General features: G+C 38.4%; 1 protein-coding gene across 1 annotated transcript in view; it reads left to right on the plus strand.

Moving 5' to 3' along the window:
• Positions 1–4216: 4216 nt before the first annotated feature.
• The window catches only part of ttn.1 (titin, tandem duplicate 1), a 127974-nt gene continuing 118509 nt past the window's right edge, over positions 4217–13681 (plus strand). The window contains exons 1-21 of the mRNA XM_073845072.1: positions 4217–4307; positions 4399–4602; positions 4690–4977; positions 5138–5226; positions 5302–5510; positions 5742–5991; positions 7568–7633; positions 7747–8005; positions 8092–8167; positions 8253–8471; positions 8709–8851; positions 8939–9126; positions 9227–9457; positions 9605–9843; positions 9959–10167; positions 10263–10427; positions 10541–10709; positions 10827–12529; positions 12629–12910; positions 13004–13270; positions 13357–13629. Coding sequence (XP_073701173.1) covers positions 4217–4307; positions 4399–4602; positions 4690–4977; positions 5138–5226; positions 5302–5510; positions 5742–5991; positions 7568–7633; positions 7747–8005; positions 8092–8167; positions 8253–8471; positions 8709–8851; positions 8939–9126; positions 9227–9457; positions 9605–9843; positions 9959–10167; positions 10263–10427; positions 10541–10709; positions 10827–12529; positions 12629–12910; positions 13004–13270; positions 13357–13629 — 5620 coding nt within the window. The remainder of the gene's footprint in view (positions 4308–4398; positions 4603–4689; positions 4978–5137; positions 5227–5301; positions 5511–5741; positions 5992–7567; positions 7634–7746; positions 8006–8091; positions 8168–8252; positions 8472–8708; positions 8852–8938; positions 9127–9226; positions 9458–9604; positions 9844–9958; positions 10168–10262; positions 10428–10540; positions 10710–10826; positions 12530–12628; positions 12911–13003; positions 13271–13356; positions 13630–13681) is intronic.

The following is a 13681-nucleotide window of genomic DNA, read 5'->3' on the forward strand; positions in this document are numbered from 1 at the left end:
ATTGCTGACCAGCTTTTTGCATGTCTCCACTGGTATTTTTACCCATTCATCTTTAGCGATGAGCTCCAACTCTTTCAGGTTGGAGGGATCTTTAGCTCCCTCCACAGATTCTCAATTGGATTTAAGTAAGGACTCTGGCTGGGCTACTGCAAAACGTTAATGCCTTTGTCCGCTAACCATTTCTTCACCACTTTTGCTGTCTGTTTTGGGTCGTTGTCGTGCTGAAATGTCCACTGGTGCCCAAGGCCAAGTTTCTCTGCAGACTGCCTGATGTTGTTGTTGAGAATTTTAATGTATTGCTCCTTTTTCATGGTGCCGTTTACTGTGATTAGGTTCCCTGGTCCACCGGCTGAAAAACACCCCCAAAACATTAGATTCCCACCATAATGTTTGACAGTGGGGATGGGTATTCTTAGGGTTGAAGGCTTCTCCTTTTTTATGCCAAATGAATTTTACGCCACAAACCAACAGCAGAGAGCTTCTGTTTTTCACCTGTTGAGTTGATTAAAACAGCTGTTCCCAATGAATCAGGGTAATTAGGATGCTTTAGAACAGCTTGGACTATTTGGAATGGTATAGAACTTTGGATTTTTCCATAGACTGTGACAGTTTGCAAAGTGTATAAATAATTGTGGACATGCCACTTTTTGTTCAAATGTAAATAAAAGCTGAGAAATATATTTTCCACAATGATGCCTCTTGTATATTATCTTTTGGGAGAAACCTATGTCATTTCCGGTCAAAGAAAACTTCCTGGTTGAATTTAAGTCAGAATTTGCCAGGGGTATGAATAATTTCGGGCTTGACTGTATATATATATATATATATATATATATATATATATATTTTTTTTTTTTTTTTTTTTCTGTAGTTGAAATTTAGGGGTTAGGGTTTGAGACAGCCTCCTCCCAATTGAAAGGACCCAATAAATGATGATTTTATTTATATTTAGCTTACTGATATTTTAAATATTATTGTGGGTTTCAGTAGATAATAGAAGGATCTTAGTAAGCATCTAAGATTTGATACATAAATACATAAATGCTTTTTAAATGTGTTTTTTTGGGGGGGTTGTTCATCCTTGGCATGGATTATCAATTCTGTTGCTCCTCTAACTGCAAGCATATGTTAGCCTAAGGCTAATACTTTCCGTTTTCATTGTAGTCTATGTCTCATCACCCAGCTTTAGATTATAATCAGGTTTATTCATATTTAAGGTTTAATAATAAGGCTGGATCATCTGATTATCAGTACTTTCATATCATGGATAAATAAGGCCAGGTCAGGAGAATGTTAAAGTTATATTGCTTTCTGTATGCTTATTTACCATGTAATGCTGTAATGTAACTAATTTTAAAATGAGAGTTATTCTTATTGTAAATGCATCAGCATTAAGAGTCAGTTAGGATTTATTAATGCGGAAAAAAAAAAGTTCTTAATATCCTGTTTCAGAATAGTATTAACATGCTAAGCTAAAAATCAAAAGCCTCATACTATTTTGGACATGATGACAAAAAAATCACAATTTACAGTATAATGGATAAAAGTACTTTAGCTCTTAGTAGTGTTGAATTGTACACCCCAAACAGTGGCCACAAACTCTTTTAGAGAGCAATTTAGAGTTTAAATGTACTTATTTCGTATTAAAAGTTAACAGGGCTATTAAAACCAAGTTGTGAAATGTAATGATTTGTTCATCAAGGCTCTCACAAATTTGGATGTTTATAACAAATTTCAAAAATAGGCAAGTTAGCAAGCATTCTGTAACCAGTATATCCGTCCCTTACAGTGGGGGTTGCCTTGCCTTGCCCTTCCTTTGAGTGACAGGGACAGCCAGTCTCTCCTTTTGGTCATCAACAGGTTAATGCCTGCATTAGAGTTTTCAGCATTGCTTGTCATTGAATGGAGCATGAGCATAATCATTTACTTGCGTGAACAATGAATCCACAAACCCAATGTAGTAAAGAACCTCCAGAGTGAGGCTAAGGTATATCAAGCTTGCATTAACTTCAGAGAGGGGACCACTGAGTAACAGGTGTGAAGTTGCATAAAAATGCATCGCTTTCCCATGATGCTTTGTGCACAGGGACCAATTGGGAGTGGCCTATTAGTGATGATGCAGACTAGGCTCGAGGTATATAAACTAAAACAACTATGTTAGCAGTTCTGAGCAGTTGGAGCATTCCCAGCCTTGCCTCGGGTGTAGGGATTGCAAGGGAAAAGCAAAACTACACGGTTTAGACCCTGTGTAGTTTTGTTTTTTGGGTTATAACGGGGCCCAACCGTTCTCACCTTGGATTTTCTGGAAACATTTTGGATAAGAGGATTGTTGCTGAGGCACTAGCCACCTGGGCACAGTCCCATCAAGTGTAGGCAGCCTTGTGATACAAGTAAGTGGCATTTACTCTGTAGAACACAGACATTAAAGCAAGTCTTTTTATAAGCTACAATGATACATGCTTGCACACCTTTTTAAAGCAAAATAAAAGTGCTAGTGTTTACAATGTTCTATTTGATTGAGGTTTTACAAGTATGATGAGATAGTCTGTGTTGCTTTTCAAGAATTTTATAAAACATAATAATGCTCAAGGTTAATAAATGCTGCAGTGATTTCAGAAAAGCCAAGAATAGCCTGTGATAGCATTAGAGTGGTGACCCGGCTGGGCCATGATGTCTTTTTAAGGGAATCAGCAGCAGAGATATCAGTTGCACCTCCAGCTATGTGCCACATGGTGACTGTCAATCAAACAAGGGACAGATTATTTTTGGAGACTGCCATTTCTGTCATAGTGAATATCTGCCTTCACACATGAGGCTGTTTAGTCTGTATTAAATTTGTAGTGGCATTTTTTTTTTTTTTTTTTTGTTAATTATTGATATTTATTACACAAATAGTTTGACTGTGATTGCGAGTCATGTTTTGGGCAATGGCTTGTCTGCTCTCACCTGTTGGTTTCTTCCATATGGCTAATGATGCAGATGGTTTAGCTATTATTAAATTCTTTTTAAAGTCTTTCTTTCTTTCTTTCTTTCTTAATGAAATGGTAAAAAGTGGTATTGGTCTTTATCTGTGTGATTATCTAATTATCTTGTTGTTTTAGTTTTTTTTTTTTATATGAGATGAGGCAGTGAAGACAAATTATATATTGCATTATATATGGGAAAAATCTGTATGATGCTCATGTGAAGCTTTTTGTAATGCTTGAATGAGTGCTGGTTAATTTCTTTTTCAAGCACATATTTTGTCTCTCACTGAGATTTTTCAAGGCCATTATAGATTATTAAACATTTAGAGTGAAGTACTTTTCCAACATCTCAAAATGCTCTTTTGCAGATAAATTTGGATACCCTAAACCCAATATGGGCTAGCAAAATATTGTTGATTTACAATATCAAGCAAAGATTTATTTATACATATATATCTAAGTAAAATAGCCAAGTATGAAGTTTACATCTTAAAATACATTTTCAGCCATATTATATTATATATTATATTATTTAGTGATATAAATTAAAAATATTGTCTATAAACATATTTCCTAATGGCTGTTTGATATATGTATATAGTATACATGCTTGATATTTTAAACAAGCTTTTAAATGTTCATTTCTGGTTGTTCATCTTAATAAATTCCATCATGTGTGAATGTATCCAAATATATCGATTTAATTATTGTGTAGTACCAGTAATACAAACATTTTTGCTACTTAATTATTTAATTTAGTTTAGCTTTTGGGGGCTTCATCTGAAGCTCACAAATTGAACACTGTTCTTTTGTATACTTATCAGCTACTGGAACATCAGCTACACAAGTCTTCTGCTTTATTGTTGAAATATCTTGTTGATCTTTTTAGGATGTTTTAGCTAAGTTAGTTTTATGTTTAGGTGTTTCATAGCTTTATCTTACAGCTAACAGTTGCTGTTCACACATTTCTAACTTATTCAATTGGGTGCTTGACCTGACACTCAACAGCTCCACCGTTCACAGTTCTCACAAATGACAGGCTGCTGATGACCAGGTGCGGGTGGGGGCAGGGGGTGTGAGTGATTAGTCAGTTCATTTCTTTTACAGCTAAAAATAGCCCACCTAGTTTGTCATGTAACATACACTGTATTGCTGTTGTATATATAATTGATTCAGTGGGCATTAAGCAATTATCTGGCTGTAGTGTGGTATTTACAACTTGATTTTTTTTTCCTAGGGCGCCTTCTACCATGTCAACACAAGCTCCAACATTTACGCAGCCGCTTCAGAGCGTTGTGGCACTAGAGGGTAGTGCCGCAACGTTCGAGGCTCAAGTTAGTGGTAAGGACAGAAGCTTGAGCTATACTGACAAAAAGATTTGGAAACCTTGTCTAAAATACATTGAATAATTTCTTCAAATATTTTTCTGTAGGTAATCCAGTTCCAGAGGTGAGCTGGTTTCGTGATGGCCAGGTTCTTACTGCTGCGGCTCTGCCCGGCGCCCAGATCTCGTTCAGCGATGGCCGCGCTGTTCTGATGATCCCCGCTGTGACAGCCGCACACAGTGGAAGATTTTCTGTGAGAGCCACCAATGGCGCTGGACAAGCCACTAGCACTGCTGAACTACTTGTTACAGGTAAGAAATTACAGAAACAGCTGTGTACTTTTTTTGTCATTTACTTTTTATGCCAAACAAACACTGTTTTCTTTGCTTGCCTTAAAGCGGAAACTGCGCCACCAAACTTCATTCAGAGACTACAGAGTGTGACTGTTACACAAGGAAGCCAAGTGAGACTGGATGTTCGAGTTACAGGAATCCCTACACCTGTGGTGAAGTTCTACAGAGAGGGAGCTGAGATTCAAAGCTCTGCTGACTTTCAGATTGTTCAAGATGGAGACCTTTACAGTTTGTTGATTGCTGAGGCCTTCCCGGAAGATTCTGGAACGTATTCTGTCAGTGCTTCTAACAGCAGTGGACGTACTACCTCTACAGCTGAACTTCTGGTTCAAGGTTTGATTTGATTTCCAAATTCACTTGATATTTTGTGTGCGTATATATATATATATATATATATATATATATATATATATATATATATATATATAATTTTTAATTTTAATATTTTATATTATAATATTTTTAATTTTTAATTTTTTTTTTAACATTTCAGGTGAGGAAGTTGCAGTGCCTGCAAAGAAGACCAAGACTTTTGTTTCAACTTCTCAGATTTCACAGACTCGCCAGGCTAGAGTTGAAAAGGTAGTTAACATCCTGTCAAAATCACACCTGAACCGCTAAAGAACATGTTAACTCAGTGTTACGTGTCCTTCACAGAGAATGGAGGCATCCTTTGAGTCCACATCTATGATGGAAATGCAAATTGAGGATGGTGATTTGGCCCACAAGGCACCACCTCGTGTGCCTCCTAAGCCGACTTCTAAGTCCCCAACCCCACCGACAGGAGTGTCGAAGGTCACAGCTACGCGCCATCAGTCACCCTCCCCTGTGAGGCCTGTTAAAGCCCCCATTCACACACCTCACAGGTGAAGTATATTTTCAACTTCATTACCTTCTATGAGTGCTTATATTCTAAATAAATGAACTGAGATTAATAGTGACATCTAATGGATAGTATTTTGTTCCTTTGCCTGCTGTTATGAAAAACTAAGTGCAATTATGATGTAATAAATATGTGTTCTGTGTAACCAACATTAACTTCTTATGTAGCCTTTTTTCTTTTATTAATTCTTGTTTTTCTCATATCTTATTTTTAGGCCTGCTTCTCCTTCAAGACTGTCCGTGTCCCCTATCAGACCAGTAAAGTCCCCAATGACTACACTTAAACAAGTCGCACAGGGTACAGATGTTCTGCCACCATGGAAGCAGGAGGGTTATGTGGGAGAATCCAGTTATACCAGCATGACTACTGGGGCCTCGCATGTCCAGACCTCCTCCACATTTGTCCACAAGGAGCAGCAGTGGGAAGGCTCTTTTGCTATGCAGCAACAAGCCGGTGGAGTCGCTGTCAAAGAAGTAGGTCTATTTTTGCAACTGTGACCTCTAGTGGGTAAAATGTGGCAATTTGTCTTTGTGGTTACATGAGAATAAGGAGAATATTCATTAAGTGAAATTTTTAAGTAATGAATAACTACAATTTAATTAAGAAATACAAAAATGCATTCAATAGTAATGTATCAGAAATGTTGCATTGTGTGTGGTCACTGACAAAAGGCCATTTGAAGCTATTTCAGATCATTTGTCTTCTGCTGCAAACAAATTGAGATAAAAGGGAGACCACACACTAATTAATGAGGCTACTGTTAACCTGAAGTGTAAAGAAACCACGTCAGAGCCAGTGGGGGCAGGAGTGATTGTTTTCACTCCTCATTATCACACCTTAAATAGTCACACTTCATTTTGCATGTCATCCCAGCAAGTATCACTAACTTGCCATTTTAAATTGGTATTTAATATATTATGCTTGGCAATGCATTTTCAGAAAGATTTTCTTCCATCTGAATAGATTTGTGATTGTTGCATACTATTCAACCACTTCATCACATAAGACATTACTTCTTACATAGTAAATCCACTGTTAATCCATTTTTGTGATGTGTATTGCAACAGATCATTCTGATTCATTCTATGTGCACAATTTTAATTACAGCTTCTTGCTCTTAAAGTAGAAAAATTGTAAACTGACAAGGAGTCTCTATAAGTTGATTAGTTGTATTTTTATAAAGATTTAGTATTTACAGAATTACACTAATCATGTTTGTTTTGAATCTCATGAATTGAGGCAGACATAAATGGAGACACTGTAGGTCCCTCAATAAATAAATTATTGCACCAACCATTTTTTTTATATTTCCCCCTTTGAGAATACATTTGGGAAGTTTTAGCCTGCAATGAATGTGGAACAGATAGATTAAAACGTTCTGTTTTGTCAATAAAAGAAAATTAGGTTAAGTGAGACTGATTTAGTTGGTATATTTAAGCTGACTGTGATGGATGTGCACAGATGCTAAGCTCTAGAGATAGCTTGTGTCATGTGATGGTCTTATAATAGAATGATAATATAAGGGTGCCAAGAATCGGTCACTGTTTGTCTGACATGAAACTATTTTACCACTGTATTCTTTATTCGAAATATTATTTGACTCGCAAGCTCACATTGATCATTAGAGTATATTTTATATAATATTTTTTTTTACTAAACATTAATAAATTCATATATTTTCATTATAATAGCTTAGTTTATGGTGGTTGCAAAAAGATGCTGACATGTTTAGAGGGTCATCACAGAATCTTATGTTGGCTGGATCATGCAGGTTTGTTGCGTAGATTCATGTAGTTAATCTGACTGAAATGAATCTATTTACAATATCGCCCCCTGCTTTTAGTCCAGTGTAAACGCAAGCTGTTCTGGACAGCTCTCACCTGTCATGCTCTTTCACCATCTTTTTTTATTTTACCCATTAATTGTGTCATATCATTGTTACAAACTGCTGATTTGTGTTCACTGTGTCCATTTCAACCCTACAAAAAGGAGTGAATTAAAAAGCTGCTGAAAGATTAATTAATTAATTAATTTTTTCAGATTGTTGAGATTGGAGCAATCCCATCCCTCACTAAAGAACAAGTGATGCCGCCAACTATTGTGGTTGTAAGTAAATGAACGGCCATTAAAAACTCATAAACATATTTTTGTACACATGAAAGTGTTGATGGGTTAAAATGTATATTTAGATTTTGAAATTCTGTTTTTATTTTGTCCAGGGTTTGAAGAATGTGACTGTCACTGAGGGAGAGTCTGTCACTCTGGAGTGCCAGATTTCAGGCCACCCTACTCCAGCCATTATGTGGTTCAGGGAGGATTACAGAATCGAGAACTCAATTGACTTCCAGATCACTTATGAAAACAGCTATGCCCGCTTGGTGATCCGTGAGGCCTTTGCTGAAGATAGTGGCCGCTTCACTTGCACTGCTACTAGTGAGGCTGGAACTATCAGCACCTCATGCTACCTGCTTGTCAAAGGTAAGATCATGAAATATGACTTTTCTTAAAAAGATATGATCTGTGTGATTGCAACATGATATTTACAGTTTATTTTTTATCTTCAGTGTCAGAAGAAATTGAAAGCCGGGAGGATTTTTCTACTGTCTCTGAACACATTGAAATGTCTGCTCAGGAAAGACAGTAAGTTAATAGAATTCTTTGTGGTGTAATTCTATATTAAATATTGTAAGAATTTGCCATCTAAATCCTTGGTGTTTAAAAACAGGGTTACAGTTGAAGCCAGAGAGGAGACCATGTCTGAAATAAGTGCCGTCTCTGAGTCTGTGGACACTGGAGCAGGTGTTGCCCCATTCTTTGTGAAGAAACCCACAGTGCAAAAGCTTGTGGAAGGAGACAGCGTAGTCTTTGAGTGCCAAGTCGGAGGAAGCCCCAAGCCACATATTTACTGGAAGAAGAGTGGAATTCCCCTTACCACTGGATACAGGTATGTTTTATACTGTACATATACAATTTTTAATGTGAATTGTGTGTAAGAATTACCATACTTTTTTATTTGCGTGAGTGAAAAGTACTTGTTTGTAATAAATAAGTGAATAAACAAATGATATTATGTGCTAGTTTTATGTCTGTTTATGTCCTTTTTAATGTATTTTCTTCTGCTTTTATTCAGTGTCTGTGATGCAAATATATTAATATTGAAACAAACTCATGCATCCTTTAGGTACAGAGTAGCCTACAATAAGGACACAGGAACATGCAAGCTTGAGATCTCCATGACATTTGCTGATGATGCAGGAGAGTACGCCATCTTTGCTAGGAACCCACTTGGAGAGATTTCTGCCTCAGCCTTGCTGCTTGACGAAGGTAGGTTTCCTTTGTGACTTTATTATAAATGGCAATTGTATCTTAGTTTAAATGCTAATGTTTAAGTGTTTTTTCTGCATTTTACAGAGGCATATGAACTGTATATGAAGAAACAGGAGGAGACATTCAAGACAGAAGTAACTACTATTATAGGGGAGACAAAAGTGGCTGATGTACCTTCTGTTATTGAGACTGTAACTGAGAAAGAGCAGATCCTCATCCAGAGGAGGATGACTCAACAAACCCAGATGATGAAGTCCTTTGTTTCAGATCAGGTATGAAAGGTTTTAGCTGCTAAAGCTTAAGATCATACATCATAAAAACTAACTTCTGAATTTGTGACTATGAATCTTACAATGACATTTTTTGTTACAGGAGTTGCAAATATCTAACTTGGAGCAGAGATTCATCCAAGAAATTGAGTTCCGCCTGCTCAAGATTACTTACCAGGAGCTGGTGACTGAGGATGGGGAGCAGTTGGATATGAGTGTTTCTGAACATGATGCTATTTATCCAGTCTTTAATACTCCAGTTAAAAACTATAGACTTAGAGAGGGAATGAGTGCAACTTTCCATTGCAGGATGACAGGAACCCCTCTCCCTAAGGTAAAATTAAATCATTATGTTGACAGTTATTCAATATTCATTCAGCTAAGTTAGTATAAGCAAAACTGCTATTGTACTGAATATCATCAATGCCTGGCCTGTCAAAGTAGAGGACTGGAATTAACTTTTGTATTATTTGAACTATAGATCGTTTGGTTCAAAGATGGCAAGCGCATCACACATGGAGGCCGTTATCATATGGAGGTTCTGCATGATGGTAGAGCCAGTCTGCGCCTTCCTACAGTGCTGGCAGAAGATGAGGGTATCTACTCTGCTTTGGTCAGTAACATTAAGGGTAATGCTATCAGCTCTGGAAAGCTGTATGTGGAGCCAACTGGTGTAGCACAAGCACAGCTTGCTCAGCCTGGGGCAGTTCAAAGAATCAGGTAGGTTTTGACTTTTCAATCTGAGAAAATCCCATAGTTTGTAATATCACTACAGCAAATTACATGATATTAGAATAAGAGTACTTATCAGATCAAAATACTGCATTTTTTTTAGGTCCACATCACCACGCTCCACAAGTCGTTCTCCTGGTCGATCACCTGCACGTAGACTTGATGAGACAGACGAGGCCCAGCTAGAAAGACTCTACAAGCCTGTGTTTGTACAGAAGCCATCATCCTTCAAGTGCTCTGAGGGACAGACTGCAAGATTTGATCTGAAAGTAGTTGGGAGACCCATGCCTGAAACTTACTGGTTCCACAATGGTTAGTGATCTGCATATCCCAGTTGCATTGGAGGTTTTAAAAATGTGGATATTATTTTATTGCAGTGAAATGACAACTGTACTTTTTTATCACAGGACAACAAGTGGTCAATGACTATACCCACAAGATTGTAGTAAAGGAGGATGGAACTCAGTCAATGATTGTGGTTCCTGCCATGCCCCAGGATTCTGGAGAGTGGACAGTTGTTGCTCAGAACAGAGCTGGAAAGACAACCGTATCTATGACTCTCACTGTTGAAGGTACAATGCTACTATGATTTTCTGTATAACTGTCACTTCAGGTCAGCTGCATTCTAAAGTGTTCTAACTAGATTTCTAATGAAATATTCAATTTTACATTTTTGTCATTTTAGCCAAAGAAAACTTGGTGAGACCACAATTTGTGGAAAAGCTAAGAAACATCAGTGTTAAAGAGGGTACTTTGGTTGAGCTAGCTGTTAAAGCTATTGGCAATCCCCTTCCTGACATTGTTTGGCTGAAGAACAGTGACATAATCTCCCCACACAAACACCCACATATTAGGTAAGTTTTGAGTCTTCAAAAAAACAGGTGTAAGTAAATGTTACTGCCTGTGATGATGTGTATGCTGTAAAAAATACATTTCTGTATTACACTTAACTGAATTTACTTGTTTATTAGGATTGAGGGTGGTAAAGGCGAAGCTCATTTCAAGATTCCATCATGTGCAGGATCTGATACCGCATGGTACACTGCTACTGCTATCAACAAAGCTGGCAGAGATACCACACGCTGCAAAGTTAACATTGAGGTTGATGCAGTAATGCCTCAGCCTGAGAAAAAGCTTGTCATTCCCAAGGGAACTTACAAGGCCAAAGAAATTTCTGCACCAGAGTTAGAGCCACTGCATCTTCGCTATGGTCAGGAACAATGGGAAGACGGTGACCTATATGATAAGGAGAAGCAACAGAAGCCTCACTTCAAAAAGAAGCTGACCTCAGTCAGGCTGAAGCGTTTTGGACCTGCACACTTTGAGTGCAGACTGACCCCTATTGGTGACCCAACCATGATTGTTGAGTGGCTGCATGATGGCAAGCCATTGGCAGCTGCTAACAGACTACGCATGGTCAATGAGTTTGGCTATTGCAGTCTTGACTATGAAGCTGCTTATTCCAGAGATAGTGGTGTCATTACTTGCAGAGCCACCAACAAATTTGGAGTTGACCAGACCTCTGCTACACTAATTGTTAAAGATGAGAAAAGTCTTGTTGAGGAATCTCAGTTGCCAGAAGGAAGGCGAGGACAAAGAATAGATGAAATAGAGCGTATTGCACATGAAGGTGGCCCCTCTGGAGTTACTGGAGAGGATAATCTTGAAAAGACTAAGCCAGAGATTGTGTTACTACCAGAGCCAGTAAGAGTTTTGGAGGGAGAAACGGCTAAATTCCGCTGTAGGGTAACCGGCTACCCTTCCCCAAAAGTTAACTGGTACCTCAATGGACTGCTCATCCGCAAGAGCAAAAGATTTAGACTTCACTTTGATGGTATTCACTACTTGGAAATTGTAGATGCCAAGCCCTATGATTCAGGAGAAGTCAAAGTTTTGGCTGAAAACCCTGAAGGTGTTACTGAGCATGTTGTAAAATTTGAGATTCAGCAGAAGGAGGACTTCAGGTCAATTTTGCGCCGTGCTCCTGATATTAAGGCTCCTGCTCCTGTACCAACACAAGAGCATGGTAGAGTTTCATTTGAGGTTATCAAAGCTGAGAAACCATCTGAGACCACTAAGGAACCCAAGGAGGTGGTTAAGCTGAAGAAAACCGAGAGAGTAATCCATGAGAAATTAACAGAAGAAACAGAGGAGCTAAGAAGCAAATTTAAGCGTAGGACCCAGGAGGGCTACTATGAAGCAATAACTGCCGTAGAACTGAAGTCCCGCAAGAAGGACGAGTCTTATGAGGGTATGCTGAGGAAGAGGAAAGAAGAACTTCTTCATCACGCAAAAGAACTAGGCCCTGATGCTGAGAAGAAGAAAGAAGAGGAAGGTAAACTCACCATTCCCAAATTCAAACCAGAGAAAATTGTTCTCTCTCCAAGCATGGAAGCTCCTAAAATCATAGAACGGATCCAGAGCCAGACAGTTTGCCTGGGAGATGAAGTACACTTCCGCTGTAGAATCACTGGTAAACCAGATCCAGAATGTCAGTGGTTCAAGAATGGAGTCTTATTGGAGAAGTCAGACCGGGTTTACTGGTATTGGCCAGAGGACAGTGTCTGTGAATTAGTGATCAGAAATGTCTTAGCTGAGGACTCAGCAAGTGTAATGATCAAAGCTATGAACATTGCTGGAGAGACCTCAAGCCATGCTTTCCTACTGGTTCAAGGTAAATGATTTTTCCAACTTGTTGCTGTTTGCATATTATCAATCCCCTAAATTGTAAAAGTAATCTTGAGTCACTGTTCTTTGGCTTTGCTCTTTTCAGGCAAACAAGTTGTTTCATTCACACAACTTCTAGAGGATCAGAATGGTAAAGAAAAGGACACCATGGTGACCTTTGAATGTGAGACAAACGAGCCATTTGTGAAGGTCAAATGGATGAAGAACAATGCAGAAATTTTCTCTGGTGACAAATACAGAATGCACTCTGACAGAAAGGTGCACTTCCTATCAGTGCTGATGATTTCTATGAATGACGAAGCAGAGTACAGTTGTGCGGTTGTCGACGATGACGACATAAGAACCACTGCCTCACTTTATGTTGAAGGTTAGTACAAAGCAGTTTTATATTATTTTCATCCATCAGTGTTTAACAGTTTTAAGCAATTTGGTCAAATGCACAATTTTATGTCTCACGCAGGTGCACCACTTGAAATTGTAAAGAATCTTGAGAATACAGAAGTACCTGAGACATACTCTGGAGAGTTTGAGTGTGTTTTGTCCCGCGAGGATGCTGAAGGCACCTGGTATTTTGAAAACAAAGAAATCACTCCTAGCCTTAAATATGTTGTGTCTGCTCGTCGTGGTCGTCATAGTCTTTCTGTGAAAGATGTTAAGAAGGAGGACCAAGGAAAATACACTTTCAAAGTGGGAGATCTTAAGACAAGTGCCTCCCTGAAGATGAAATGTGAGTATGATGCAACCAAGATTGAAGAACATTTTTATTTCGTTTATCATATAAGTCTTACTTGAATATGTTTTGGTTCACTCTAGTGCGCCCTGTGACTCTAATGCAAGGTCTTTCTGACCTGACAATCTGTGAGGGTGATATTGCCCAGCTTGAGGTGCGATTCTCTCAGGAAAATGTTGAGGGCTCATGGATGAAGAATGGCCAAGCCATTTCTGCTTCCGATAAGATTCACATGGTCATTGACAAAGTCACCCATAAGCTTCTCATTGAGGATGCCAGTAAGGATAATGCAGGAATGTACTCATTTGTTGTTCCTGCTCAGGACATTTCTACAAATGGAAAGCTAACAGTTCAAAGTAAGCCACCTTTTATCTATAAATGAGTGTTTGATGGGTTGACAGTGAGGAC

This window comes from Garra rufa, chromosome 8 (genome assembly GCF_049309525.1).
Source record: "Garra rufa chromosome 8, GarRuf1.0, whole genome shotgun sequence".
NCBI lineage: Eukaryota > Metazoa > Chordata > Actinopteri > Cypriniformes > Cyprinidae > Garra > Garra rufa.